This window comes from Suricata suricatta, chromosome 13 (genome assembly GCF_006229205.1).
Source record: "Suricata suricatta isolate VVHF042 chromosome 13, meerkat_22Aug2017_6uvM2_HiC, whole genome shotgun sequence".
In the NCBI taxonomy this organism is placed as follows: Eukaryota; Metazoa; Chordata; class Mammalia; order Carnivora; family Herpestidae; genus Suricata; species Suricata suricatta.
In genome coordinates, this window is record NC_043712.1 from 18,774,726 (window position 1) to 18,778,303 (window position 3,578).

The window sequence follows — 3,578 nt, forward strand, 5'->3', positions numbered from 1 at the left end:
CTGCCTCTGAGGTGGAGGCAGGTTCACGGGGCAAGGAGTATGCGTGGCTTCTGGAAGCTGGAAACAGATTCTCCCTGAGCTCCTGAAGGAAGACAGCCCTGCTGGCACAGGGACTTCAGATCCGTGAAGCCAGCGTCAGACTTCCAGCTTCCAGAACCATCAGAGGGTGGATCTGTGTTTGGCCAGCCGCTGTGTGGGTGCTAATTTGTTAGGGCAGCCACAGAAAATGGAGACGCAGACTTACTGGCAACCCCTCCCAAGGGTATCTGCAACTCACTTGACTTCAAAAAGCACGAACTGCATTAAGTGGAACCTCACAAAACACACCACATCAGCTCAGTGTGGCCACAAGCCAGGCAGGATGGGACCAGGCCAGCCCAGTGAGGTCTACTGGAGTGAAAGCCGCTGGGGACTGAAACCCCCTCAGGCCTAGGGAGGAACAGCCAAGGAATGAAGCCGAATCTCCCTTCTGCTCCCAGGAGAGAGACTCTGGACGGAAGGATCAAGATCTCCTTCCACCACGCAGGAGGTCCCATGAGACACCCCGCCAGTGTTGAGGGGCTAGAGGTGGGGAGGGGAGGGGGGACCCCAGCATTCAGCCAAGGGAGGCCGGGGACTGGATATGCTGGCACACGTTCTGTGGGTGGAGCTTACACAATGAGGGGGCAAGGAAGAGATAAAACATAAATCTGCTGGCCCAAAGCTCCTGTCACCTGAGCCTAGCTCTGGGCAATTTTTTTAAATGTTTATTTTTGAAGGAGAGAGAGACAGAGCATGAGAGGGTGAGGGGCAGAGAGAGAAAGAGACACAGAATCCAATGCAGGCTCCAGGCTCCGAGATGTTAGCATAGAACCCGACACAGGGCCCGAACCAAGGAACTGTGAGATCATAACCTGAGTTGAAGTTGGACGCTTAACCGATTGAGTCACCCAGGCACCCCTAAAATTAGATTTAAAAATAAGCAAGCATGGGGCGCCTGGGTGGCACAGTCGGTTAAGCGTCCAACTTCGGCTCAGGTCACGATCTCGGTTTATGGGTTCAAATCCCCATCAGATTCCATGCTGACAGCTCGGAGCCTGGAGCCTGCTTCGGATTCTGTGTCTCCTTCTCTCTCTGTGACTCCCCTGCTCGTTCGCTCTCTCTCTCCCTCTCTCTCTCTAAAAATAAGTAGATTTTTTAAAATAATTTAAAAACTTAAATAAAAATGAGCAAGTGAGAAAATCAAGACAAAAAAAAAAAATACAGGCAGAAATGAGTTTGAATAAGGTAGAAAGAGAAGAGCTTCTAAGGATTGAGCCCACACCAGGCACGGGGCTTGGGCTTCACAGTCCTAATCTTATTTCCTCCTCCGAGAGCCCTACCAGGTGGATACCATTGTCACAGAGAAGGGAACAGAGCCTCTGAAAGGTGAAGAGACCTGCCCAAAGTTACCAGGGGAAATGAACGTAAGACACGGGAGCAAAACCCAGGCGGTCATGCCACGTCACAGCACGGCAGAGAGAAACGGCACGGACCGGGGCACCGGGCACAGAGAACACCAGCCGCCCTGCGCCAGCTCTGTGCACCCTGACGGAAGCGCTGGCCTGAGCAATGCAAAGATTCTTCACCCTGACTTTGTTTGCCTTTCAAACCAAGTTCCTGGATTCTTGGCAATAATCTCTCTCATCTGTTCCTTAGAGTGGGAACAGCAAGTCTCTACTCAGAAATACTTTTATTACACCTAGATAAGAAAAAGAACTTGAAAAGAGAGCAAAGGATTGGGCACACACATGTGCATGTGCACATGTGTGCAGGTGTGCGCGCATGTGCGTACGTGCGTGTGTGTGTGTGTGTGTGTGTGTGTGTGTGTGTAGTGAGGAGCAATTTCCGACAAAGAAGCAAGAACTGGCTTGCCAAAACCGGTGGAGCGATGTCTTCAAGTTCTAAAGGAAAATCATTTCATCCCACTTCATCCTACTGGGGTGTGTGTGTGTGTGCACGCGCGCACACATGTGCATGTGTGTGCAGGTACATGTGTGTGTAAATTGTCTGCCTAATAACAGGAGTAATGGAAGACACTCTTGTTTTTAAGCAGTCAAGTTTCAAACCATCTAAGTAACGAGCCGCAATTCAAAGCGCCTACGCCCAGACACCCATCGTTCTGCGCATTCAGCACAGTAGGCTGAGCATCTATGATGGGCCAACCCTGTGCTAGGCACTGTGAATGCAGGAAAGAACAGGACCGCACAGACCTGCCCTCAAGGGACTTACAGTCTAGCAGGGAAGCCGGATATTCAACACGTCATTCCACAGGTCATCATTTATTACACTCGTCATCACAGACTACGGTGAGTGCTGTGGGGGGAACCAGGGGAGTCCTGGCTTAGGCTGGGGTATCAGGAGAGAAATCCTTCTAGAAGGGATATTTGAACTGAGCTCTGAAGCAAGAGTGGAAATTAATCAGAGGAAAGGAGGAAGGCCAAGAGCATAACAAGGCGAAGAAACAGCGGGTGCCAAGGCCCTGAGGCAGGACAGCATGGCAGGAACAGAGAAAAGGGGTAGCAGGAGCCACTAAGGCAGGCCTTGCAAGCCGGTGATTGAGAGATCGTCACACTAAGCCCCATGGGAAACACTGAAGCAGAAAGTGACATGGTCTGTTCTGCATTTTTAAAAGGTCAATCTAAATGCCATGTAAATGGAAGAGGCAAGAAAGAGAGATCAGCTAGGAAGATACAGCAAGGATCCAAGCAGAAGTTGCCGGTGACTGGGTCTAAAAAGATGGTGATAGAGAAAATGGGGAGAAATGACAGACCGGCCTAAAATGCCCACCACTAGCTAAGGCTCCCCTGTGCCCTCCCTGCCCTTCTCCTCCATTGTGCTATGTAAGTCCAGCCCAGCATCCTGGTAGAAGGGGAGGGAAATAAAGGTCATGACCTTACCTTTCCCCCAGCTCGGGGGACTCCCTCCAGGCAAGGCACTCCAGCCAGGGGAGGAGGTGGGCAACGGGCTGGCTGCCCCACTGGGGCCCATCTGAGGCTCACAGGCCATAGCAGAGAGCCAGCTGGGCTCCTACTTCCCCTTCTTGGAGCTGTGGTTCATTCTGGAGCGGCCAACTCAGCTTCTCTTGCCTTCAGAAAACAGCACAAGAAAGAACTTCAGGCCTTGCCAGATGGGGCTTCTTGGCCTCCCCAAGGCCAAAGTCATCCCGAGACCAGAGAGAGCCACCAGGAGTCCTTCCACTAACTTTGCTCTTTCCAGTCTTGCTGAGGAGCATTCTCAGGAGTGAAGAGGAGGAAATAAAACTCTCCAAGGGAGAACTGAGAACTTCCCTCTGGTCTTGGGTCTTCTCTAGCTCAGATGCATCCAGACACTCACTTGGAACTCACAAACTGACCAGTCCCCACTCCCAGGCATCTGGGAGTTCCATTCCCTTATTCAGAGCACCCCAAGCAACCAGGCACAGGATCAGTACATTCATCATGGAGAGCCTTATTTATACAAAGGATCTCAAACGGCTTTCCAGAAGACATTGTAAAATACAAATGACAAAAATCAGGATGGTGGGAAATACAGATCACACACACAAGAAGGAAGGAAGG

At 51.2% G+C, this 3,578-nt stretch overlaps 1 protein-coding gene across 7 annotated transcripts in view; it reads right to left on the reverse strand.

The window, feature by feature from the left end:
* TMEM268 (transmembrane protein 268) overlaps positions 1-3,578 on the reverse strand; it is a 28,528-nt gene that overhangs the window by 20,649 nt on the left and 4,301 nt on the right. For 6 of the 7 annotated variants that reach the window (XR_003901847.1, XM_029920066.1, XM_029920069.1 and 3 more), the window contains exon 2: positions 2,919-3,107. Coding sequence is in view for 6 of the 7 variants with exons in the window: in XM_029920066.1 (XP_029775926.1) it covers positions 2,919-3,027 (109 nt within the window). In the remaining variant the exon portion in view is untranslated. Of the gene's footprint in view, positions 1-2,918; positions 3,108-3,223; positions 3,544-3,578 lie in introns of those variants that run through there. The other variant, XM_029920068.1, reaches the window with a different exon arrangement.